Source organism: Pelodiscus sinensis, chromosome 6, assembly GCF_052426305.1.
Source record: "Pelodiscus sinensis isolate ZL-2025 chromosome 6, ASM5242630v1, whole genome shotgun sequence".
Lineage (NCBI taxonomy): Eukaryota > Metazoa > Chordata > Testudines > Trionychidae > Pelodiscus > Pelodiscus sinensis.
In genome coordinates, this window is record NC_143057.1 from 97,542,401 (window position 1) to 97,567,955 (window position 25,555).

The window sequence follows — 25,555 nt, forward strand, 5'->3', positions numbered from 1 at the left end:
CTAATCCCCTCCGCCACCCCCATGCGCCAGAGAGAATAGAACCTCCCGCTGCCTCTTCCCGCAAGAGGGGCAAATCCTACCATTCCTCCCCGCATTCCCCCACGGTAGAATATTCCAAACCCTCGAAGACGCGGGGGGGGGGGGCGCTCTGTGGGCAGAACGAAACGCCCCGATTCCTCCCCCGCTAGCCGCGGCGCCGCGCAAGCCTAGAATCCCGGCATCCAGGAAAAAAAGGAAAAAAAAAACCCTCGTTACGGGAAGCCCCGCCTCCTTTCCGACGTCATCACGGCCCCGGGCCAATGGGTGTCCGAGTTGGGTCCGGGAGGAGGACAGTGACCCTGGATGTGTTGACTGTGCAGGACGGGACCGAGATGGTCCAGGCCTGGGCGGACGCCGCTACGTAGCAGGGCCGCTATGGGTGAGCGGGGCGCGGGTTTCCCAGAAGCCGGGGTCGGGGCTTGTGTGCGGCCCCCACCCCTCGCCCGCTCCCGGGCTGCTCTCTCCACCCCTCCCCCGGGTGTGTCGGGGGGGGGCCCGAGCCCGGCGCCGCGAGGCCCGCTCGGGCAGGGCGAGCTGCTGATGCGGGGCCAGCGGAGCAGCCCCCCGCGGGACGGTCGGTGAAGCGTCCCGGTGGCGCAGTCGGGAGCAGAGCGGGGGGAAGGGGGGCAAGAGCCCGCTCGGCCGCCGCCGTGTCCCGCCAGCTCACGGTGCGCCGCAGCTCGCGGCCAGGCCGGGTGGGAGCCTGGTGAACTGAGCTAACGGTGTTTTCACGAGTGCTCCCGGCTGCTCTGCCCATGTCTTGGTTTCCCGAGCGTGCCCGCCCAGGGAGCTGCGGGCGGCTGCAGCCCCGTAGCGTGCTTGAAAAGCAACATGGCTGCACAGTGGCGAGCGGTCTTATTTTTATTTTTAACCCCTTACAGCTACTTTTTGCCGATTCCGGTTTTTCTTTCCATCAGATTAAAAAGGGCAGGCGTGTAATGCTGGAAAGACGGGGGGGGGGGGAGGGGAGCTGCACCTTTTCTATCCCTGTTTATAATCCAGTCACTGGCAGACATGAAGCCGTATCCTAAATGACACCAAAATACTCTTTGAGATAACCTGTGAACGTTCGCATTGAGTAACAGCCAATAATAAAACCACACAGACACGTTGTATGCAAGGTGTAATTACATGAGTGGATTTTTATGCTATCTGTGTCAGGGTGATCTAGTATAGTGTTTCACAACCAGCGGTATAAGTACCCTTAGGGGTACTTGAGAGGAGTCTAGGAGGTACATCAGCACAACTGAAGTTTGGAGAAAACTGAATTTTTGTTTTAAGGTTTACAGCACTTCATTATTTTTGTACTTTTTACACCCCAAGATTTCATTAACTGCCCAGCTATGATTAAGTTGTTTAAACTGTGTTGCAATGGTAGAAAAATGTGTTGCAATGGTAGAAAAAAAAATGGTGTGTCTGAAAACTGTAGATATTGGGGGTACTTATTTTTTTAAAGGGTATTTTATAAAAAAGGTTGAGGAAACACCGATCTAGTAGAAGGGAAAGCTGTGCTGGGAAGTGCAGTGTTTTAGGTGTGCTCTGTTACCCCTGCTGTTTCTTGCCTGGTGTACGGTCTTGGGCAAATCAGTTTGCTTCCTTGTAACTGTGTTCCCCATATATGAAATGGGATAAGCTGTGCTTTCACTTCCTTTATAAAGCTCCCTAACATCTTGAGAGGAAACGTGCAAGGATAGGAGACAAGAGGAAACGTGCAAGGATAGGAGACAAGTATGATATTTGTTAATATATGTATCTTCTGATCTGAAGTACAGTGAGGTTGGAGGGAGAGAATAAAAATCTAAACGTTTTAAAATTTCTAACCAAATCAAGAGAGCACAGGATGAAAACAGAGACAGACTCCTGGAAATAAAAACAAAGCTTCAATATTTAGCTACAAATCTGAAAATAAAAGCTGTTTCTAGGTTCCGTTTATTTTATATAGTTTTTCCTTGTACTAGATCTACTTAACATTTGTACAATTCTAATTTAAGTGAAATTGGTGATGGTGTAATTAAGTAGCCTTCTACCTACATCTATTAAGTCATGTGTCTGCTTGGATTAATTAAGCTTATACCACTATTTGCTCTGCTTAGACAGTGCCACAGTAGAAGAGGGAAGTGATTTTTTTTCTCCTCTCCGCTTATAAACAAAACTATTAACTAGTTGTTTACTGATGGATAAGCCCCAAAAAACAAACTTGATGTTCAAATACAAGATTGAATATCTGTGGCTTATAGTTAGAAAACTGTTTTTATTTGTAAATGGAATAGATTCATTCTTATTGATGACATCAAGTTCAAAACATGTTGTTTTCTCATAGCTCAAAGTCTGAGAACTTTGCTAGCAGCAGCCACTTATCTGTATACTGCATATATTATCTCATAAAAAATGTTGAGATCTACCATATAAGGATATACCAGTAGAAGTTTATGTGCTTTATTTATTTCAAACTAAGATTAAGTGTAATTGACTTCTGTTGGACCAATTTTGGTAATCATTCTGTCATTTCTGATATTGTAGGAAAACATTACAACTATTATAGGAAAACACTTGATTAATACAGCAAGTACCCTTTAAAGGAACTGAAGGAGACAAATTAAAAATAGTCTCATGGTAGAAAAGGCAAAAAAACCCAACCAGCTGTCAAAACATTATATTCTTATTTAAGCAGACAAGAAAAATAGACCACTTGATTAGTAATGGTAATATAGCAGTCTTGATCCCCTTGCTTGTTTGGCGGAAAGAGCTGTGAAAGCAATTTGAGAGGTTCTTGAATCATCACTTCTTTGATTTGTTTTTCCTTTGCTTCCTTGCCATTTTGTGTCTGACTGAAAGGGACAATATAATATCTATTGTGGACAAGTATAATGTGATTCCTTTCTGTCACACTTTGCTGATTTGCACTTAAGAAGACTGTGTTTCTCAGCTGACAAAGCAGTTCTGCTGGATGCTGAAAATTAAAACTGTCCTGCCCTGAGTTTTGTTCACTACTTGATACATTCTCCCTTGGATTTTCTGTTATCACATTATTTACTGAGTGCATGTCTAATTTTTTTGTTTGTCCTTGACTTGGAGAGCAACTTCTGTTTAGTGCCATTCATTGTACATAGGGAAACTAACCTGGAAAGTCAGTCTTTATTTTCAGTCTTTTTCAGATGTACCAGTCAGGACACTGAGAATTTTAAGTGGAAGTTGTATCAGAAGCTTGTTTCTGGGATTGGTGATAAAAAGCAACCACGGAAATAGGGATGTAAGCACCTAGTTGACTATCCGATAAGCAAAAGCTTATCAGATAGTCGCCACACTAGTCGACTAGTCGCTTTCCCCCCCACTTCGCTGTCTCGGTCAGAAAGAGGCAGCAAGTAGGGGGAAGGAGGTGGGAATGGTGGGGCAAACTGGTGTAACAGCCGGTTCTCCCGAGCTCTGTGGGAGGGGGCAGGGGCGCAGCAGCAGCATTCCACATTTGAATGTACAAGAGTCCCCAGTGGGGCTCTTGTACATTTCAAAGGCAGAACACGCAGACACCTCGGCCTTTGAAATGTAGGAACAGCCCCGCAGGCTCTTGCTACATTTCAGAGTGGAAGCTCCTTTATCAGCTAATCAAATAGTCAATGGAAAGTCCATCGACTGTTTGATGAGTTGATTAATCTAATTTTAACATTCCTATACAGTACATAGACAAGTGTTTCTTTTTGTCCCCATTGACAAAAAGTGTGTGGCTAAGAGGCAGCAACAGCAATGTCTCTGTTCTCCTCATCCCCAGCATAAAGCCTTATGGCCACAGAGCAGGATGGATTGATTTTAATTAAAGCAAATCAAATCACTGATTTTAACCATAATTTAAATTAGCAACTAGGAAACCTTAATTTAAATTATTTAAACTTTTATCTTGTTTTTCATTTCTGCTTTTCTAAATTATTCGCTTAAAGAGGGGGTGGGGAACCTCAGGCCCAGGGGCCAGATGTGGTCCTCAGCTTTCCTGGATCTGGCCCTCAAGGCTCAGCCGCCTCCCCACCCCAGCACTGGCACTCTAGCTCCCCTGCTGCTCAACACGTGGCTGGAGCACACTATTTCCACTAGGCTTGACTCCCCTAGGCCCTCGTGTAGGAGGGGAATGTGGAGAGTGTCTTTCTCCTTCTCAGTCGGGGGGAGGGGGCATGTCAGTGAGGGGTTGGCTTCTCCCTGATGTATGGCTCTTGATTTTTTGGTGGGTTATTGACACCTGACCCAAAAAAGTTCCCCACCCCTGCCTTAAAGAGAGGTTCACTCTCCATTGTTAATCATTATAACTAATTGTAAGCTATAAATTAAATACTTGTTGCTAACCAAGGAGATACACTCTACCTATAGAGTTATATATCTTAACATATATCTGTTTAGATTCTTAGGTTAGAAATGGTGAATGATGCATTTCCTATTTATTAGATTCATTTTTATTCAAGTTCTTTTTGTATGAAAATTGGAATTCAATTAATATGCAAGCACTATTTTTATTAAATCTTAAATGTGCTAAATGTATATTTTCTTATTTAAACATGACTGGCATTTGCTATTGGTTTATTTAAAAGAAGTATTCATATTGAATTGAACTGAAGACCATGTCCTTCATGAGTTTAGAGCTAGTAGATTTTATCTTCTTATGCCCAGTTTTTATTCACCGAATGGGAAACAGAAAACAACCTTTCCTATTTTTTCAATTCCCAGTTAGCTTCATAACATTGAGTAAATTAGACCTTGAGCTATGCTATTGGACTAAGCTGAAATGAAGAAAATAGTCTTTTTGTGCCGAGTCAGCAGAGGCTACTTCTGTCAAAAGATGGTTTAGCTCTTCAGCAAACTCTGTGTGCTTAGCCAGTAGTTTTCCACCAGTTCAGTGCTTTGACTTTAAAACTTGGCAGCAGATATGTACTACTTAATCTTTTAAATTTATTTTAATAATTGTCATAGTTTCAAATTTAATGTTTTACATTTTTTAAAAAAATAAAACTACTTTAAAAAAGTGATTATTTTATTTTTTTTATCCATCCTGGAGCAGAGGCTTTATTACAAACCCATATTCACTTAAGAATCTTCTCCTTTTCTACCCAGTCTTTTAACAAGAAAGCATAGTTGTCTCTAAATCTAGAGCAGTGTGTGGTTTTTTACATGACGAGAAAAGAACATCACAAGTACTAAGTGAACTGAATGACAAAACTTAGGTCAGCCATTCCAGATACATAGATGTATGACTAGTGTTTAACACAACTATTTTAAAATATTTAATTTTGTCTACCAGAAAAAATGACCACATTGCTTTATGGGCACATGACTTTAAAATTCAGAATACAATTAATAAAACCTTTTAAAGATTTAAAAAAATACTAACAAATACTAACATAGACTACAATAACAGGTTTGCTGAATCAGAAGTTAGCAATTCCAGCTATTATAATGAAAAAAATTAGCCACAATTTTAGATGTCCAGGCAATGAATGGGAGGGAGACTCTTTTGGAGAACATGGAGAAATCTTTGCCTGTTGCCTGGAGACAGGTAGCACTGGGTCATTATGATTCCACCAGACTATAGCTTCATAATTACAAAGTACTTGTTTCGCTATTGTGTTGAGTGCCTTTTTCAGTGCAAAAGTCCTGAGACCCAGTTCTCCACTAGGGATGTTAAATATCGGTTAATTGAATAGTCAATTAACCTTACAAATTCTCATCGGTTTCTTGACTATTCTATAGTCTTAGGGGTGGAGCTGGCAGCCAGTGCACTCTAGCTCCAGTCCCGTGGAGCTCCCTGCCACTCTGTGCTGCTGCCTTTGTATTGGAGGCAGCAGCATGGGGTGCCAGGTGGGAGCTGGTACTCGAGGGGAGACAGTTTAAAAACCAGCACCCCTCGCAGATCGGCTGCCTGTCGTCATCTGCTGTTGCCTCTGATACAGGGGCAGCAGCAGTCCCTGTCTGGGTGGGGTCTGAGCTCCCTGGACCCAGCGTGAGCCAGAATGGAGCTGGCCTGCCTGCCTTCTTGCCTGGCTCCTAATACACTTTAAATGCATAGCCACAGCAAGGGTAGGTTCCGGACCCGGCACAAGCTGTGACTGAGCCAGGCTGCTGGCCAGCCTGCTAAGAAATTTACGGGGGGAGGAAAATGCACGTAGCCTGTAGCATTAACCTATAAGCTTTTGCTTATCAGTTAATTGGTTAATTGGCTACACTATTACACCCCTTGCTTTCTGCCTTCAGTAGTCATATCAGTGCAGCTGTGTAACCAAATTAGAATTCCCACTCACTTACAGTATTAGCACTTTATATTACCTCTGTATAGATTTGTTATTACCTAAGGGTGTGTCTAGACTACAGGGTTTTGTCAACAAAAGTTGACTTTTGTTGACAAAACTATACCTGTGTCTACACTGTCACTGAGTTCTGTCGACAGAACTCGGCAGTTTTGTTGACAGCGGCAAACCTCGTTCTACGAGGAATAACGCCTTTTGTTGACAGAGTTCTGTCGACAGAAGGCGTTATTGCATCTGCACTGTCCTTTGCGTCTACACTGTCATGTCAGCAAAGCGGCTTACTTTGTTGACAGAACTGGATGTAGTCTAGATGCTCTTTGTCAACAGAAGCTTTGTTGACAGTATCTGTCGACAAAAGCCTGTAGTCTAGACGTACCCTCAGATGTAATGTAGTAGTGAATTGGGACCTTAGTGTCAACAGGGAACATAAGAGCTGTGTAGGAAAGAACACATTTTTATGTCCTAAACTGGACAATGATCTGGAAAAGAAGGAATTGTGAATCTGCAAGTTACTTTAAAAAGATCAAGTAATCTTCCATTTTCTTGGTTTAATGTATTTAGCTGTGATATGACATTGCCAAAAGAGACAAGGTAAAAACTATTCATCTTAAAAATTTGTAATTCTGTTTTGGATTTGAGCTAGAACAATACAAAGTTAACAGATTTTTCTTTTCTCATAAACTAAGTTATAAGTACTGCTAAACAGATCAAATTCTGACTCCCATTGCTTTTAATAGCTTACAGCACTCCTGGATTTGTTATTTTAACCATAAAATGTTTAATTGCCAAAATGCAAGTCACAGTCATCCACCAATTACAATCAATATTAAGAATTTTGGTTATACCTACTAAATTAAATGACATCATGTTATGATGGCATTCTTTTTTGTGCATGTGCATCATGGGTGATAACAAAATTCACATTTTGGGGATTACAAACATTTATACTTTTACCTGCTTTACATATAAGCTGCTTGCATAAAAAGTGAACATATAAGATTCAAAAACCTTTATATGTAGTAGCTGAAACTGACTCTAAAATGTGTGCTTTATTATGAAAAAGCCTAATCGGCAAAATATGATTTCATGTAGCTTCTGTTATAAAATCATATTTAAAAACTCCCAAGTCAATAACTCTCAAATCCAAAGAAAAGTGCTTTGCCCAAAATTGTTCTCAGAGTAAATACAGCAAAGGTAAATGTTTCAGAGAAAACCGGCAAAACTGTTTTTGAATTACAAGTTTGTTTTTTTAAGTACTCTGATTAAAAACTATTAACTTCTGTTTCCATGTTCCTCCAAAATAGTTTGCCACTATTTCTTCTGACTTTGCTCATGGTTAAAAATATACCTGAAAAATAGTGTATCAGATATACTTTGAAAAAAATAAATTGTAGTTGAAGAAACATTCTATAACACCAGAGGGAAAAGTAAGCAGGTGCTCCATGGTGGGCAGCTTCCGCAAGAGCTGGCTGAGCTCTGCTAAAAGTGAGCAGGGATCTATTTAAAGAGCTGGCAGGGATTTGGGTTGCAACAGGACAGTACCCCTAAGAAATTTTAATTTACTTTCACTCCTGCTTAACACTTTGTTGTAGCTAGCTTTGGGGCCTCTTCCTACCCCTTTTGAAATCAATGAGCAGTTTGCTGCTTGCTTTAATGAGAACGGTGCTGATAATGGTGGATCTGATTCTCTACTTATTCTTTACAGAATTATTCTTATTCTTGCACTTTATGTAATGATTAGGAATAAGACCCTCCGGAAAAGGGCACTTTTTCCGGAGGATCGGGGCCAGTGTAGACGCTCTTTTCCAGCTTTTTTAAAAGCCGGAAAAAAGGGGCGGACATTTTTATTTAAATGCCGCGGGGGATATTTAAATCCCCCGCGGATTTCCCTACGACGACTGGTGAAATTTACATGCCCCTTCCGGAAAAGGGGCCAGTGCAGACATAGCCAAACTGAACATTGTTAATGTATATAGTTTTGACTAGAGATGTAATAGTGTAGTCAATTAACTGATAAGCAAAAGCTTATAGGTTAATGCTATAGACTACACGCACTTCCCTTCCCTCTCTCACTGCTAGTAAATTTTTAAGCAGGCTGGCTTGCAATTGGTCTGAGACCTACCCCTGCTACAGCTCTGCATTTAAAGTGTATTAGGAGCTGGGCAGGCAGGCAACCCAATTCAGTCTTGGCTCATGCTGGGTCCAGGACCTATCCCCATTTCAGCTCTGCACTTCAAGTGTATTAACAGCCAGCCAGGAGGGCAGGCAGCCCAGCTCAGTTCTGGCTTGTGCTGGGTCGGGGGACTCAGACCCCTTCTTCCCTCCTGCTCTGTGTCGTTCCCCCCTCCCTCCCGGACAGGGACTGCTGCCATCCTATGCTGCTGCCTTGTTCTCAAAAGCAGCAGCACAGGGTGACAGGCAGCTGGTCTGCAAGAGGAGCTGGTTTTAAAACTAGCTCTCCTCCTGGACCAGCTGCCAACTGGCACCCCATGCTGCTGCCTCTGATACAGTGGCTGCTGGCCCTGCCCCGGGGACTAAAGACTAACCGATAAAATTTAATGAGGTTACTTGACTATTCAATTAACCAATATTTAACATCCCTAGCTTTGACTATACCAGCGGACTATAGAGTATCCCGTAGAACCTGCCTAACATGAGTTCTGTTACATCTGCATTCTTCTCACACTGAGAGAATTTCCATTGAGGACAGTTTAGCCATTCTACCCTGCTGAGTTAGGGCACAGAAGTTGAGTCAACTCAGTATCTGGCTGTGGAGTTAAGGGAGTGTCTATGGGACATGTAGCAAACCAGTGGCAGATCCAGACTTACAACTTCCTCTTAGGTGGGTTGTGTTTTTCTCACCCGCTAATTCAGTGTTTCTCAACCTCTTAATAGTCTTTCCTCCCCAAAATTACTTCCCCTCCTTCTTTTGGTTACTCTAAAGCCACCCATTATTTTCTCATATGGACACCTTTATACAATTTTATCCAATAAAAAGTGAAATGAAATTGTATTAGCCTTCCCTGAATAAAGGGAGTGCACTGGGAAAACTAGAAGAGAGAATGTGACTTGGTTGTTTTGTTTTAATAATTATTGTGGAAATTTCCCTGAGTGTATGAAATGTGGGGAGGATGGTAGAGATGTGGTAGTGGAAGTCTGCCTATTGTATTGCAAGTCTCCTGAGCTATTCCTTCCATAACATTCTCTAATTTTAAGTTTACTTTTTTAAGGCTGAGATTTCTACTCATTTTTTTTAATTTGTGTTAATTGTTTTCTGGAATAACTGACAACATAGGCTCTGAATGTAAAGCTTATTGGTCCTTTACAAAAATAAAGTGCACTCTTGTAGATTAGCTTGTATTTTCACTGTAACAATATTAGTTTTGGTAAACACTACAGTAAATTGCTGTGTGCTCCCATATTATGATTGTTTGAATAAGCGGTCTATTTATAGATTGCAAAGATGAGTGGAGTTCAAGCAGCATGGAATTTAAATACGTCCTGGCTTAAAACCAACCAGGACTAAAGTCTTCCTCCATATGTTGAATAGTAATAGAGGGTTAGCCGTGTTAGTCTGATCTTGGTAAAACAAAAGGAAAAAATATGTAGCACTTTAAAGACTAATAAGATAGCTTATTAGATGATGAGCTTTCGTGGGTCAGACCCACTTCTTCAGATCGTATTCTGAAAGAGAATTGGCATGACCATATATAACAAAGGAATACAATGAAGAAAGTGAACACATTATAAACTAACAAATCAGATTTTAGAATAGAAGGTTACTTTCCCGAAGGAGAGTGGTTTCCCTCCATTGTCCCATCCCTCAGTGAAATAGTCTAGATCCTATTAGCAGAAGCTTGTGGCCAAATGTCCCCTGACTAGAGCTGATACTGGAATCACACTCCGTAATGCACCTCAAAACTATGGAGGGAGAAGATTCTCTGTAGTAACTCTAGTCTAGACTCTTTTCCATTTGCATTGTGAAGTGAGACATCCAGAATAGGCCTTCTGGCTCGTCTTCTAAAGAAGACTCTCCAACCCATCTATATGAAGGAGAAAATGATGGGATGCTTTCATGTCTCCAAATTTAGAACTAGAGTTACAGGTTGGAAACAAGGAAGAGCACAAGAGTTTAGTACTTTCAGACTTGGAGGAATATAAAACTAGTCTACTTGGCCACATATGAAATAGAAGTTTGAGTGTACAAACTTGAGTTCAGTGCATAGACACAAAGTTTTAATTCCATGCCTCGCCATTTATAACATGTAGGCTTTGCTGGTTTTCCTGCAGTGATAGGAAAAAAATGTGGGTTTTTTTTTCTTCTTCCTTTCTAACTTTCTGTAGGGTAACAGGGTAATAAGAAGTTGGTGGTCACTATGGAAATTATATACAGTCTTTGTGGTGTTGTTTTTTTTACAGGAACTGTATGCAAAATGTCTTCTGGAAGGAGCTGGGTGATTAATGCTTTATATATTCTTCTGAGCATTTTCTCTTTTGGAGGTAAGACTAAATGAAAATGTTGGCTGGGACATAACCAACAGCTAGAGCAGCTAGCTGTTGCTGATTATGTTGCAGTAGTGGCTTGTGGTCACATTGTGGAATTAGGGCACCATTGTGCTAGCTATTTGTAGAAACAAATAATCCAAAGACAGAGTTCTCACTCAGTTATGGCATTGATGTGATTTTTAGCCAGCAGATCTAAAAAAACATTAATATTAGTCCCAGGCACTGCACCTGAAGCTTTCTGGTCACATTTTCCTATGGTTTCTTCCTTGGTGCTGTGGGAAGAAGAGCAAAGCAAAAGGAAGAAATTGACTATACAGGGGCAGCACTGGAACAGACTACACACAGGTTGTCAAATGTGCCAAGTTAATACATTGGAAAAATAGATGTTTCTTAAAACTGCTAGTTAGAGCAGTCTTTTTCAACATTTTAACTTTCTAGGTAAAATATTCAAACATACAGAATTCCTCATCTTAATTTACATATCTAGGAATGAAATAAAGAAGAGTCTGAGAACAGGTTTTTGGAGGCATTTCGTTCTCTGAAATATACCTCTTAAAGGGTTCAGTCTGAAAGTATTTTAATGCAAAAAGATGTGGTATTCTTACCCTTTTTTATTATCTTTGTCTTTTTGGGTATGTCTACACTACAGCACTAATTCGAACTAAGCTAATTCGAACTAGTGCATCTAGACCTAAAAACTAGTTCTAATTAGCATTTTGCTAATTTGATCTAGCGTGTCCACATTGAGTGGACCCTAAACCGAGGTTAAGGATGGCCAGAAGCAGTGCTGGCAGGGCATCGGATTAGGACTTAGAGCGTGGAGCTGCTGTCTCAGGCTAGCCGAGGGCTGTGCTTAAAGGGACCCGACCCCCACCCCGGACAGACAGTTCTCAGGGGTTCCCCACTCGCTTGTCTAACTTGATGAGGGACAGCAAAGCAGTCCTGGCTTGGAGTGCCCTGAATGCCCACACTCGGCTCATCACAGCACTCGGCCATCAGCCCGGCTGCATTTGTCGCAGGCTGCCATCCGGGGAGGGGAGGTCAATTGGGGGGCTTCAGGAGAGCTTCCACCCCGAAGAGCCTGCAGACCCACCCCAGTCCTCCCCATTGGGGGCTTGTACCCCATTCCTCCCTCACCTCCTTCCACTTACCCCTCCCTAGCCCCCCTTCCTGATGTAAAAATAAAGGACATGTGTGTTCAAAAATAGAAACTCTCTTTATTGAACAAAACTGGGGGAGACTGGGAAAAGGAGGTGGGAGAGGGGAAGAGAGAGGGTGGGAGAGGGGAGGGGGAAACCGGGGAGGAGGGAGCTCGAAGGGGGAAGCCAGGAGAATAAGGAGGAGGGGAAGTATCAAACTATGGTACGCCATATCTTCAGTATTGTGTACAGATGTGATCTCCTCACCCCAGAAAAGATATTTTGGCCTTGGAAAGGGTTCAGAAAAGGGCAACTAAAATAGTCAGGGATTTGGAACAGGTCCCATATGAAGAGAGGCTAAAGAGACTGGGACTTTTCAGCTTAGAAAAGAGGAGACTGAGGGGGGATATGATAGAGGTCTCTAAAAGCATGAGTGGTGTGGAAAGGGTGCATAAAGAAAAGTTCTTCATTAGTTCTCATAAAAGAAGGACTCGAGGACACCAAATGAAATGAATGGGTAGCAGGCTTCAAACTAATAAAAGAAAGTTCTTCGCAAAGCAAATAGTCAACCTGTGGAACTCCTTGCTGCAGGAGGCTGTGAAGGCTAGAACTATGACAGAGTTTAAAGAGAAGTTAAGATAAAGTCGTGGAGGTTGGGTCCATGGAGTGGTATTAGCCAGGGGGTAGAAATGGTGTCCCTGGCCTCTCTTTGTGGAAGGCTGGAAATGGATGGCACAAGACAAATGGCTTGGTCATTGTCTTCGGTCCATCCCCTCCAGGGTACCTAGTGTGGGCCGCTGTCGGCAGACAGGCTACTGGTCTAGATGGGCCTTTGGTCTGACCCAGAACGGCCATTCTTATGTTCTTATATTCTAAGCTCAGGGTTGGGGGTCTCACTAAACCACCCTGATTTTCATGCAAACATGCTCCTGGGTGGCCAGGCTGGCAGCTATCCTGCCCTAGACGGCCACTTTCCTGTGCCTACTACGGACGTCGTGGATGAGGTCCACGATCTCCGCACTAGACCAGAGGGCGCCTGCCTCTTGCGGCCCCGGGCAGGCTCCTGTGAGCCGCCAGCCTGGTCCGGGGAAGAGGCGGAGGGCTGGGTGGCAGCGGGTGGGTGGCTCGTGCCATGCCAGGTGCAGGGTCTGTTGGCTGGATGCTGGCAGGCTTGCACCTGGCACGGGCACCGTAGCCAGCCCGTGCCCCTTTAAGGTCTCCGGGGCCGGGACGGGGGCAGAAGAGTTTCCCTGGTGGTGCCCAGAGTGGCCACCAGGGAAATCTGGGGAGGGCTAGCCTCCCACTAGTTCGAATTAAGTGGCTACACAGCCCTTAATTTGAACTAGGCATTAGTCCTCATAGAATGAGGTCTACCTAGTTCTAATTAAGCACTCCGCTAGTTCGAATTAAGTTCGAACTAGTGGTTTGTATGTGTAACGCCTATTAAAGTTGATTGGAACTAAAGTCTGTTAGTTCGAATTAACTTTGTAGTGTAGACATACCCTTTGTGTGTGTGTGTGCGCGTGCGCTTTTTTTTGACCAAACGTCTTCTAGTGGAAAACAGATGCTGTTGTTGATTGGATTCTTTTATTTTTTGTCTTGTACTATAACTTTATTTCCACGCCTGCTTGTTCTTTCGCCTGTTCTTTCTTTCCTTTGCCCTCCTGTTTTCACTCTGTCTCTATTCTCCTGTCTCCTACCTTGCAGTCAGGATCATTTATCTGATGTTTTTCATGGACACAGAGGGCTAAGCAGCAACTTCAAATGTGTAATTCTCTAGACTAATGACCTAGTTTATGCTTAATTTGCATACTGAATAACCAAACAGCTGTGCTTGTTCTGGTAATTCTTTACATTGTTTCTGCATTTCAGTACCCAGCCTGTTAGTATCTTTCTATCTCAGCAGTAGACATTTGAGGTATTTTAGATTCACAATTGTGAGAGTCAAGGAGAGTTTGCTTCAAAAGAAAGGAGTTAACGTGGGTCAATAGAAAAATGCCACACTGAATGATTGCACATGGCAATTCCACTGTGAGTGCATGCACTCCAGGGTATGGTTATCAGTTTTTCCCTTTAGCAGTACTTGTCAGGGTGGCACGAATATTTTCTGGTTCCTTACACACTGTGCACAAGCATTAAGGGCATAGTCACCTGCAGGCTTCCTGAATTCTTTCCTCCATCCCATGACAGTTGTTGGAGCTCCCTTTTCTTAAATATGCAAGTTTTCAGATTTGTAAATAGAACTATATGTTAACATAGTACATAAGGGCTGTGTCTACACTGGGCCTCTTATTCTGGAAAATCAGCTGCTTTTCCGGAATAAGCTGCAAGCTGTCTACACTGGCCCTTGAATTTCCGGAAAAGCAACGACGCTCTACTGTACAAAATCAGCCGCTATTCCGGAAAAACTATTCTGCTCCCGCTCGGGCATAAGTCCTTATTCCGGAACACTGTTCCGGAAAAGGGCCAGTGTAGACAGCCCAGTAGTCTTTTCCAGAAAAAAGCCCTGATCGCGAAAATGGCGATCGGGGCTCTTTTCCGGAAAAGCGCGTCTACATTGGCCACAGACGCTTTTCCGGAAAAAGGGCTTTTCCGGAAAAGCAACCTGCCAATGTGGATGCTCCTTTTCTGGAAAAACTGAAAACGGAATAGTATTCATTCCAGAAATTCATGCCAGTGTAGACACAGCCAAGTAGTAAATAGTACATTTGCAAATAGTACATATGTAAATAGTACATATTGTGTAGTTTTAATAGTTAGTTGATTAGTGGAATGCCATTGGATAGCTTGTTGGTTTTGGAATACCTGATAGTTCTTAGAAAAGAGGAGACTAAGGGGGGATATGATAGAGGTCTATAAAATCATGACTGATGTGGAAAAAGTGAGTAAGGAAAAAGTATTTCCTTGTTCCCATAATATGAGTGGCCACCAAATGAAATTAATAGGTAACAGGTTATGGTAACATATATGGATTTTATGAGGATTCATTATTTGATTAATATACATTTCAATATTATAGACATTTTTTTAAAAAGAACAATAACTACTACATTTCCTAAAAATATTGGGGGGTTTTTGGTAATTGCTGTTGATATATAGAGAATTTTTATATTGTGTATTTTTTTTTTTATTATTTATAAAGGACTTTCCAGCAATGGGGAGAGGATGAGTGTAGGAGAAAAAGATACTTAAGCTTCCCACCTTTAACCTCATTTTCTGTCTCTATCATTTCAGTTCCAGTTCTCCTATTGCCACTGGTAAAATTCTCTTACAGTACCTGAGGAAAAGTATGCTCATGAACTTCCCCTAAATCAGTGCATGAGTAATTTTCTTGTGCCACTGCATTAGACAAGAAATACACTGTATTGTGCAGGTCAAGTGAAACTCTATACATATATACTGCCAGATGTACAAAATAGACTGCAAGATATTTTTTGTAATCTTTCAGTAGCAGCAGTGTTATAAATTCTTTGTAGCAATAGTAATATAAAGTTTTCATATGGAAATGTGATATTCCAAATAGGGATGTTAGCAAAGAGACTTGTAAATGATTGACTGATAAGCCTGGATTTATTGGTTAATCCTAATGACTATATGCACTCCCTCCCTACCCCCTGCTGGCTCTGTACAAGAACCGGATCCCATGGAGCTGCCCTCCCCCATGCTGATGCCTCTGATAGAGAGGCAGCAGCACAAAGGGTGAGGGGGGCAGGCAAGAGCCGGTAAACGCAGGAAGCTGGCTTTCAAACCAGCTCCCTGTGCGTATTGGCTCATGCAGAGCCACCTGCCCACCCCCTTGCTGTCTCTCAGAGGTGGAGGGGGGAGGCAGGAGCCGGTGCTCAGGGAGCCACCTTAAAAGCCAGCTCCCCACAAGCATTGGCTTCGTGGAGCCGCCTCCCCTCCACACACACACACACACTGCTGCCTCTATATCAGAGGCAGCAGCACAGGGGGTGGGGGAGATAGACAAAATGCTGGTGCAACCTCTGTCTGTGGGGAGCTCACACCCACTGCACATAGGGGCTGCTGCATGGGGTGGTAGAGCAGCCACTGTCCACAGGGAGTTTTTAAACCAGCTCCTCTTGCAGACCGGCTCCCATCTGCCTCCCTACGCTCTGCCTCTGATAGAGGCAGCAGCACAGGGTAACAGGGGACTATCTAGGAGTGAGGCCAGGAGTGCACTTGCTGCAGGACCCACACTCAGGGACTAGCGAATAATCATGTAACCAATAAGATTTGGTGCAGTTACACAATTATTTAAACAGTATCTAACATCCCTAATTCCAATTTGATTTTATCCCTTTTAGTTTCAGGTGGACTTGTACAGTCATGTGGTTACATCATCCCAGAGTCTCCAGTGTTGACGCGTGGCTCCAGTTTTACAGCATTATGCATTCTCAATGAGAGTTGCCTTGACTTGGGCAATATACATGCCAATCAGATTATTTGGAGAATCAAAAGTTCTGTAGTGCCTAAAGAACAATACCATGTAATAAACAGAACTGTTTCCAGTGTCACATTTAATGACACGTCTATTTTAGCTACTCCTCTGACATGCAACATTTTAGCAGATGGACAGATTGAGCAGAATATCTATGGAATAGCAGTTACAGTGGGCTGTAAGTAGTTTTTTATTCCTCTTGCTTTTCTTTGGATGTTATACATTTCTTATTAAATGTTTATGTACATAGCGATATTGTATAATGTTGGCAATTTTCCATTTTCTTCTCTACCTGACAGAAATGTTTTCCAAGGATATTTTGGCATATCCTCTTAACAAGGAAAGCTAGCATATATTTGAATGGTCATGTAACTGAAGCAGTTACAAGACTATTTGATAGTCCCTGGCAGCAGGGCTGGCAGCCAGTGCGCTCCCAGCCCCACTCTGGGGGAGCTCCCTCTTGCCCTGTATCAGAGGCAACAAAGTGGGGTGGCAGGCATGAGCTGGTCTGCAAGGGGAGCCAGTTTATAAACTGGCTCCCCTTGCAGACCAGCTCCGCCTGCTGCCACACTGTTCCCTCTGATACAGAGGCAGCAGCAGCCCCTGTCCACAAGGTGCTTGAGGCAGACAGAGACTGCTTTGAGGCAGCCTCCCCTGTCCACTCTCCACCTCCTGCACTGCAGCAGCACAGGAGGGGGTAGGTGGCACCTCGCAGCCGGTGCTGGGGGGGAACTGGCTTTTAAGCTGCTTCGCCCACTACCGGCTCCTGCCTGCCTTCCCCTGCTGCCTCTTGAAAGCCAGCTCCCTGTGCATATCAGCTCCCTCCTGCCCCCCTCACTCTCTGCACTGCTGCCTCTGCCAGAGGCAGCAGCATAGGAGTGGAGGGAGGCAGGTGGATCCAGTGCTTGTGGGAAGCTGAGTTTTAAGCAATAGTAAATAAATTTTCTCATTTTCACTAAACTACTTGTATACTTGTTGCTTTTATTGAGATCAGATGTATGTACAGTAGACTTCCAATAATCTGGAATCTTTGGGACCTAAATGGTGCCAGATTATCGGATGTGCCGGATTATCAGGAGGCACTATAAGGTGGTTATATATGTATATACTTTATATAAAGTGTTTTAACCCTTTTTATTGTATATACTGTATACAGTATACTGTAATGTTTTAGTTTTTTTAATCCTTTTTTTACCCTTTTCGCTCGGTTCAGCTGCTGCCGCTGCTGCCTTGTAACTTGTTTTTTGCCGAAGCTCACTTGCTAGGCTTTTGCCATTTTGATGCTGAGCTATTGGGAGTACCATACAATTGGATGTCAGACTATTGGAGTTTTACTGTATACACATAAATTATAAATAGTAACTTTTTTCATGCAGTGCCCCCAGAGAAGCCTGAAAATTTGAGTTGCATAGTAAATCAGATGTCAAAAAGTAAGTTCATTATGACTTGTACCTGGAATCCTGGAAGGGATACATTCCTAGCCACTGACTTCCGTTTAAAATCTCAATGGTAAGTATCTTGTTTAAGTTTATCAAAGGCAGGTATATCACATCTTACTCACTTTTTAAGATTTTTGCATGTAGGTTAAATAATGTTTTCCAATATTTTAAGGTTGTTAAAATTAAGTAGCTATAGATATAGACTATACACTAGACTTCTCAGGTTGCTATAGCCTGTGTGTCAGGGTAAAATACTTGACAACTCAAGTTTGTCCCACAGTTTAAGATTTTAAACTTAAGCAAATGATTTTTCCCAAGACAGAGAAAATGCAGGGAAGAGAGTCCTATACAGCTCTCATTGGTATTAAGCTATTGTGCAGTTTGAATCAGATTCTGTACCAGTTATGGGTATTACAGAGATGCTTGCCACAGAAACTGTTGCTGAACAGGTAAATAAATCTGAATAGTGATAGTCCAGTGGGTTATGTTCTTTACCGTTAAAGAAAGCTTTTTTGGTTGGTGGCTTTTTTAAAACCTTGATTCTGGTTATTGTGGGAAAACTATGAACTGTTCAGCTTGCTTCTATTCTCCCAGGGGGAGGTAGAGCAGGGGATGCTGGCTCAGGGAGGAGGCTCCAGGCTGGGGAGTGATGGGGCAGGTGGGGGGTTGGGGTGCTGAGCAAGACACAGGCTTGTGGATGTGAGGGTGCAGGAGTTTGGATTGGTGTGTGTGAGGGGCTCAGGACAGGGAGGTTGGGAGAATGATGGGCTCAGGACACAGATTTGCAGTGCGTGAATGGTGTAAGAGTGTTGTGGCAGAAGACTGAGGATGTGGGGGTACAGGAGTTTGGGGATGTGAGAGGCTCAGAACAGGGGGTTCTAGTGTATGATAGGCTCAAATTTGGGATTGGGGTGAGGGGTGCAGGAGTGTTATGATGCTGTGGCCAGATGAGGGCATGGCCCCAATTGTGGGCTTGTTGGCCAGGCTTCATTTTTAAATAAAACATCATGTCGAACACCAAAGGTTTCAGCATTGTCTTTCTTTATGAGAGGGATGGGGAACATGTTTTGAGTCGGGGTCACTGACCCACAGAAAAGTCAGTTGGGTCCACACAAGTGAGATTCAAAAACACAACCCTTCCAAAACCCCTCAAGCCTCACTATTGTGGTCCCAGCTGTGCTGGTGGGGGCAGGGGACAGGGTGCTGGGGTAGGGTATAGGGTGCTGCAGCAGTGTAATGATGGGTGCCAGCGCAGGGGACAGGGTTCTGGTGGGTGCAGGGGTAGGGGACAGGGTGCCGGTGGGTGCCAGAGCAGGTGCCAGGGTGCCAACGGGTGCCAGGACAGGGGACAGGATGCCGGTGGGTGCTGGGGCAGGGGACAGGGTACTTGTGGGGGGAGGGGACAGGGACCAGTACCTGGGGAACCTGCAGCTGTGCGCCAAGGCCCAGAAAGTGGGGCAGCATGCACCTTGCTCCTCCGCGCCCCACAGCATTTGGAGCTGGCGCAGTCCTGAACTCCCACTCCCTCCCCGATCCCTTCCCCTGCACGCAGGAAGGAGGCAGGGGAAGAAAGTCCCCAGCACAAAACTGACCGGCTTTTTAGATACCATGCTGGCTGTTTGGGGAGGGGAGAAGAGCAGCCCATTCACTTCCGGGACCTGGCGCACAGCTACAGAACTCCCTCTCCCTCTGCCCTTCCTCCCCTCGCCTCGACCCTGCAGGAAGCCCGCGCTACCTCCATTGTCGCTGTAGGTAGCGTCAATGCAGTGTTCTTCTTGGGGGTGGATGGTAGCAAGGGGTGGGCCCTGAAAGAACTGATCAGGCCCCTGGGATCAACCAGTCAATCACGATCGACAGGTTGGTGACCATAGCCATAGATCATTCTTGTCTGCTGCTAATATTGTCTTCATATCATGTCCAAGTCTGAAGCCTGATTGTGAACAAAAATGGTGACACATTGTTGATATTAATTCTGCTAACTACAGCAGGAGAAACAAGTCTATAAGTCACAAGCGATAGCTCAGTGGTTTGACCATTGGCCTGCTAAACCCTGGGTTGTGAGTTCAATCCTTGCGGAGGCCATTTAGGGATTTGGGGTAAAAAATTCATCAGGGATGGTACTTGGTCCTGCTGTGAAGGCAGGGGACTGGACTCCATGACCTTGCAAGGTTCCTTCCAGCTCTAGGAGATAGGCAATCTCCATTATAAAATAAAGATTACTTTAATCATATGTCTGAATGGCTAGCATACTTGATTACATTTATTCTAGTATAGTATCTTTAAGTGGAGTTCCTTTCAGCTAATACCTATCATTTCACTGGAAGAACAACTCTCTGTAGCTCAAAAGTTGGCTTTTACCATCAGATTGGTCCAATGCAAGATATTGCCTTACCCACCTTGTCAAATTACAAAAAAGTTATGATTTTTGTTTCATAACTAAGATTGGTTAGGCTTCTTGTTAAGTCATAAGACTTGGATTTGGATTCTGGTCCTGGCTTTGCTGCAGATTTATTTTATGACTAGATTTGTCCCTTTTTAAAGCACTTTGAGATCTTTGGATAGAAAATACTGTGTATAAATGCGAACTACAGATTTATTTTAACCTTTTTTTTTTTTTTTTTTTTTTTTTTTTTAACCTCTCCATTTAGGCCACAAGAAACCTTGCCTGACTGCATGCCACAAGGTGTAAATAACTCTTGTAACACTTCCAATGTTCAATTTTTTGTCAACCTGGAAGTCTGGGTGGAAGCTAAGAATGCTCTTGGGAAGGCTGAATCTGAGCCTATTGATTTTGATCCTGTGGACATTGGTAATTATATGCTTCATTTAAGATCCTCAAATACTGAAGAATTGCAGTAGAACTCTTCACTTCTCTGAATGTTGGTGAACTAGAGTGTGGATACTGTTTTTATATTGTAAAATATGTGAAGCAATTGGCAGCAGTAGAAATCCATACTCAGAAAAGTGGTATACTATGGATGTAAGCAACTAGTCGACTACCCGATAAGCAAATGCTTTTCGGGTAGTTGAATAGGAACTCAACTACTCGCTTCTCCCCACCCCTCTTGCTTCCTCTATCAGAGAGAGGCAGCAAAGAGGGGAGCATGAGCCAGTGCTGAGGGGAGCTGGCTTAAAAGCTGGCTTCTCCAGCACCATTTTCATGGCAGGGGGCAGCAGGGAAACTGCGCAAGCAGGGATTGAAACAGTCCCGCTTGCACTGGTTCCACTGCTCCTCCTCTCCCTTTTGGCTAGATTCTCGCTGGAACGAATTAAGGGAGACTGTGCTAGGCTTGGGAGGACGCTTAATGAAATTGAGGCTCAGGTGATCTTTAGTGGGATTCTGCCTGTTCCTAGAGAAGGGCAACTAAGATGTGACAGGATTATGATGATCAATAGATGGCTTAGGCAGTGGTGCTATATATGGAGGGCTTTGGGATGTATGGTCACTGGGAGGCATTTATGGACAGAGGACTGTTCTCTCGGGATGGACTTCACCTAAGTAGGGAGGGAAATAGATTTCTAGGATGGAGGCTGGCTCAACTGATTAAGAGAGCTTTAAACTAGGAATTTGGGGGAGACAGTTGGGAGATGTCCAGGTGGATATCTCTACGCTGGATTTTAACACTGAGAGGGAGGAAAACGAAGTAAGAAAGGATATAGCTGGGGGTAGGCGAATGTACATGAGGAAGGGTAGGGTGGATACTAGTCTGATACGTCATATTGGAGGAACAATGTCCATGCCAAATTGGGTAAAAAATGTGAGTGAGGCCAAACAGCAAAAATTAAGATGTTTGTACACCAATGTGAGGAGCCTAGGTAACAAAAAGGGGGAACTAGAGTTATTGGTCCAGGAAGTGAAACCAGATATTATAGGAATAACAGAAACATGGTGGAATACTAGGCATGACTGGAGTACAGGTATTGAAGGGTATGTGCTGTTTAGGAAAGACAGAAATAAGGGTAAAGGTGGTGGAGTTGCATTGTATATCAAAGATGAGGTAGATTGTAAAGAAATAAAAAGTGATGGAATGTAAAAGACAGAGTCTGTTTGGGCAAAAATCACATTGGGGAAGAAAACTATCAGATCCTCCCCTGGGATAGTGCTTGGGGTGTGTTATAGACCACCAGGATCCAATTTGGATATGGATAGAGACCTCTTTAATGTTTTTAATGAAGTAAATACTCATGGAAACTGCATAATCATGGGAGATTTCAACTTTCCAGATATAGACTGGAGAACAAGTGCTAGTAATAATAATAGGGCTCAGATTTTCCTAGATGTGATAGCTGATGAATTCCTTCATCAAGTAGTTGCTGAACCAACAAGGGGGGATGCTATTTTAGATTTGGTTTTGGTGAGTAGCGAGGACCTCATAGATGAAATGGTTGTAGGGGACAACCTTGGCTCGAATGATCATGAGCTAATTCAGTTCAAATTAAATGGAGGGATAAACAAAAATAAATCTGAGACTAGGGTTTTTGATTTCAAACGGGCTAACTTTAATAAATTAAGGAAATTAGTTAGGGAAGTTGATTGGACTAAAGAAATTATGGATCTTGAGGTGGAGGAGGCCTGGGATTATTTTAAGTTAAAGTTGCAGAAGCTGTCAGAAGCCTGTATCCCAGGAAAAGGGAAAAAATGTATAGGCAGGTGTGTTAGACCAAGCTGCATGAGCAAGCATCTCAGAGAGGTGATTAAGAAAAAGCAGAAAGCATATAAGGAGTGTAAGATGGGAGGGATCAGTAAAGAAAGCTACCTTATTGAGGTTAGAGCATGTAGGGACAAAGTGAGAGAGGCTGAAAGTCAGGCACAGTTGGACCTTGCAAAGGGAATTAAAACTACCGTATATTCCGGCGTACAAGACGACCTCTGAAGTTAAAAAACATCCCCCAAAAATCGGGGGTCGTCTTGTACGCCGGATGCCCCGCCGCCGGAGCCCCTCCGCGGCTTTGAAAGCCTCGGGGGAAGCCGGCGGCGGGGCATCCCAGGGGCGCATGGGCTGCCCGCCCGCCGGAGCCCCTCCGCGGCTTTGAAAGCCTCGGGGGAAGCCGGCGGCGGGGCATCCCAGGCGCGCATGGGCTGCCCCCCCGCCGGAGCCCCTCCGCGGCTTTGAAAGCCTCGGGGGAAGCCGGCGGCGGGGCATCCCAGGCGCGCATGGGCTGCCCGCCCGCCGGAGCCCCTCCGCGGCTTTCAAAGCCTCGGGGGAAGCCGGCGGCGGGGCATCCCAGGCGCGCATGGGCTGCCCCCCCGCCGGAGCCCCTCCGCGGCTTTGAAAGCCTCGGGGGAAGCCGGTGGCGGGGCATCCCAGGCGCGCATGGGCTGCCCGCCCGCCGGAGCCCCTCCGCGGCTTTCAAAGCCTCGGGGGAAGCCGGCGGCGGGGCATCCCAGGCACGCATGGGCTGCCCCCCCGCCGGAGCCCCTCCGCGGCTTTGAAAGCCTCGGGGGAAGCCGGCGGCGGGGCATCCCAGGCGCGCATGGGCTGCCCGCCCGCCGGAGCCCCTCCGCGGCTTTCAAAGCCTCGGGGGAAGCCGGCGGGGGGGCATCCCAGGCACGCATGGGCTGCCCCCCCGCCGGAGCCCCTCCGCGGCTTTGAAAGCCTCGGGGGAAGCCGGCGGCGGGGCATCCCAGGCGCGCATGGGCTGCCCGCCCGCCGGAGCCCCTCCGCGGCTTTCAAAGCCTCGGGGGAAGCCGGCGGCGGGGCATCCCAGGCACGCATGGGCTGCCCCCCCTCCGGAGCCCCTCCGCGCGTCGCGGAGGGGCTCCGGAGGGGGGGCAGCCCATGCGCGCCTGGGATGCCCCGCCGCCGGCTTCCCCCGAGGCTTTCAAAGCCGCGGAGGGGCTCCGGCGGGGGGGCAGCCCATGCGCGCCTGGGATGCCCCCCCGCCGGCTTCCCCCGAGGCTTTCAAAGCCGCGGAGGGGCTCCGGCGGGGGGGGGGGAGCCCAGGCGCTCCTGGCGCTCCTGGCGGCTTTGCTCCCGGTGCCTCTGGTCTGCTGGGGACCAGCTCCAGCAGACCAGGGACACCGGGAGCAAAGGAGGCGGAGGGGCGCTGGGGTATAAGATGAAACCCTATCTTTTAATTAAAAAGATAGGGGGTCGTCTTATACGCCCAGTCGCCCTATACGCCGGAAAATACGGTAATAGTAAAAGGTTTTATAGCCATATAAATAGGAAAAAAACAAAAAAAGAAGAAGTAGGACCGCTGATTACTAAGGATGGAGTGGAGGATAAGGATAATCTAGGAATGGCCCAATATGTAAACAAATACTTTGCTTCAGTCTTTAGTGAGGTTAATGAAGAGCTTAGGGATAATGGTAACAACAAATGGGACTAAGGATATGGAGGAAGATATTGCCATATCCGAGGTAAAAGCCAAACTTGAACAGCTTAATGGGAGTAAATCGGGGGGCCCAGATAATCTTCATCCAAGACTATTAAAGGAACTGGCACATGAACTTGCAAGTCCATTAGCAAAAATTTTTAATAAATCTCTAAACTCAGGGGTTGTACCATTTGACTGGAGAATTGCTAATATAGTTCCTATTTTTAAGAAAGGGAAAAAAAGCGACCCAGGTAACTATAGGCCTGTTAGTTTGACATCTGTAGTATGCAAGATCTTGGAAAAAATTTTGAAGGAGAAAGTAGTTAGAGACATTGAGGCTAGTGACAATTAGGACAAATTACAACATGGTTTTACAAAAGGTAGATCATGTCAAACCAACCTGATCTCCTTTTTTGAGAAAGTAACAGATTTTTTTAAATAAAGGAAATGCAGTGGATCTAATCTGCCTCGACTTTAGTAAGGCATTTGATACAGTACCATGTGGGGAATTATTGGTTAAATTGGAAAAGATAGGGATTAATATGAAAGTTGAGAGGTGGATAAGCAACTGGTTAAAGGGGAGACTACAGCAGGTCATATTGAAAGGTGAACTGTCAGGTTGGAGGAAGGTTACTAGCAGAGTTCCTCAGGGATCAGTTTTGGGGCCAGTTTTATTTAATCTTTTTATTGCTGACCTTGGCACCAAAAGTGGAAGTGTCCTGATAAAATTTGCGGATGACACAAAGTTGGGAGCTATTGCCAATTCAGAAAAGGATTGGGATATCATACAGGAAGATCTGGATGACCTTGTAAATTGGAGTGATAGCAATAGGATGAAATTTAATAGTGAGAAGTCTAAGGTTATGCATTTAGGGATTAATAACAAGAATTTTAGTTATAAACTGGAGACACATCAGTTGGAAGTAACGGAGGAGGAGAAGGACCTTGGAGTCCTGGTTGATTATAGGATGACTATGAGCTGCCATTGTGACATGGATGTGAAAAAGGCTAATATGGTCTTGGGATGTATTAGGCGAGGTATTTTCAGTAGGGATAAGGAGGTGTTAGTGCCATTATACAAGACATTGGCGAGACCCCATTTGGAATACTGTGTGCAGTTCTGATCTCCCATGTTTAAGAAGGATGAATTCAAACTGGAACAGGTACAAAGAAGAGCCACTAGGATGATCCGAGGAATGGAAAATCTGTCTTATGAAAGGAGACTCAGGGAGCTTGTCTTGTTTACCTTAACCAAAAGAAGGCTGAGGGTGGACATGATTGCTCTCTTTAAATATATTAGAGGGATAAATACCAGGGAGGGAGAGGAATTATTTACGCTAAATACCAATGTGGCACAAGAACAAATGGATATAAGCTGGAAAATAGGAAGTT

At 44.6% G+C, this 25,555-nt stretch overlaps 1 protein-coding gene across 2 annotated transcripts in view; it reads left to right on the top strand.

The window, feature by feature from the left end:
• The first annotated feature begins 266 nt into the window (after positions 1 to 266).
• Positions 267 to 25,555, top strand: part of IL6ST (interleukin 6 cytokine family signal transducer) — a 79,826-nt gene continuing 54,537 nt past the window's right edge. The window contains exons 1-5 of one of the 2 annotated variants that reach the window (XM_006139561.5): positions 267 to 418; positions 10,737 to 10,817; positions 16,270 to 16,581; positions 17,780 to 17,912; positions 20,491 to 20,651. In XM_006139561.5, coding sequence (XP_006139623.1) covers positions 415 to 418; positions 10,737 to 10,817; positions 16,270 to 16,581; positions 17,780 to 17,912; positions 20,491 to 20,651 — 691 coding nt within the window. In that variant the 5' untranslated portion in view covers positions 267 to 414. Of the gene's footprint in view, positions 419 to 452; positions 1,768 to 10,736; positions 10,818 to 16,269; positions 16,582 to 17,779; positions 17,913 to 20,490; positions 20,652 to 25,555 lie in introns of those variants that run through there. The other variant, XM_006139563.5, reaches the window with a different exon arrangement.